General features: G+C 49.0%; 1 protein-coding gene across 1 annotated transcript in view; it reads left to right on the forward strand.

The window, feature by feature from the left end:
- GSTUM_00008270001 (uncharacterized protein) overlaps positions 1 to 107 on the forward strand; it is a gene marked incomplete at both ends in the record, with an annotated part of 4,287 nt that extends 4,180 nt beyond the window's left edge. The window contains one exon of the mRNA XM_002839955.1: positions 1 to 107. This exon is cut by the window's left edge and continues 4,180 nt beyond it. Coding sequence (XP_002840001.1) covers positions 1 to 107 — 107 coding nt within the window.
- Between the last annotated feature and the right edge of the window lie 968 nt (positions 108 to 1,075).

Below are 1,075 nucleotides of genomic sequence, written 5' to 3' on the forward strand. Positions count from 1 at the left end.
TACGCCACGTCTCCTGCGGCATTGCTGGGTTGAGAATGGATAAGTACTCTGAAGGAAGAGATGTTGGTCCACGTGGAGAAGAGTGTTCAAGCTGCCAAGGCGACTAATCCCTCCGAAGCCATCGATGGCTTAAGGCGAGAAATTCGTGAAGCAATGTCAAGGTCCGGTCACCATATCCCACACGAACCAGAAAGAACACAAGTTGGCGAAAAGGTTGAGAAAATCAAAGAAGCTTTCGAGGAACTCCGGAAGGTAGTGGAAAAGAATTCCGGTACAGATCCAGCCACTAAGTCAACTCTGGAAGAAGGTGTTGAGACAATTCGGATGGTAACAGATGGGATAAGACATGAGCTTAGTAACTTCCGGGCCGAAGAAAAGGAGGCAATTGTTGATGTCAGTTCTGCTGTAGGTGAATGTCGAGTCGAGGTTGCTGTCGTCAAAACCTTAGTTGAGGAAAAACACACGGAAATCAAGGATAGCATTACAGGGTTTGCTAATGCCGTCGACGAGTCAAACACAGACCTCAGAGGTTCAATCACTGCGGTCCAGACCGTGGTTGAAGCTCTGCAGAGCTCAAGCAGTGAAGCCACTACGGGCGTTGCCGATTCACTCAAAAAATTGAGAACCGAAACCCAAGATGGCCTGACCGGTATCAACCTTTCACTCTCCGAACTTCAAATTGATACGAAGGAAGGAATTTCTGGGGTTTCTAGTGGCATATTTGAAGTCCACCATGAAGTCAAAGGAGGCAATGCCAGCATTAAGGGTGCCATCTCGGAGGCGAAGGAGATGATCTCAAGTATCAATGAAGCTGTTATAAGTTCCGCCGCTGGGGCAAAGCAAGAGATCGGCGGTGTCAGATGCCAGGTCGAAGCTCTAAAGGATGAAACGTCAACGGGCTTTGTGGGAATGACGGACGCTGTCGACGCCGCCGCTTCTGAGGTAATGGAAGTCGTATCCGCATTGACCGCCAAAATCGAAAATTCTCAGGCCGACCTATCAGGACTTAAGGTTGCCGTTGAGGAATCTCGGACTACGGATAGGTCGGTTTTGGCCGATATAAATACGTCCATCG

The sequence above is a fragment of the Tuber melanosporum genome, assembly GCF_000151645.1.
Source record: "Tuber melanosporum whole genome shotgun sequence assembly, scaffold_44, strain Mel28".
Lineage (NCBI taxonomy): Eukaryota > Fungi > Ascomycota > Pezizomycetes > Pezizales > Tuberaceae > Tuber > Tuber melanosporum.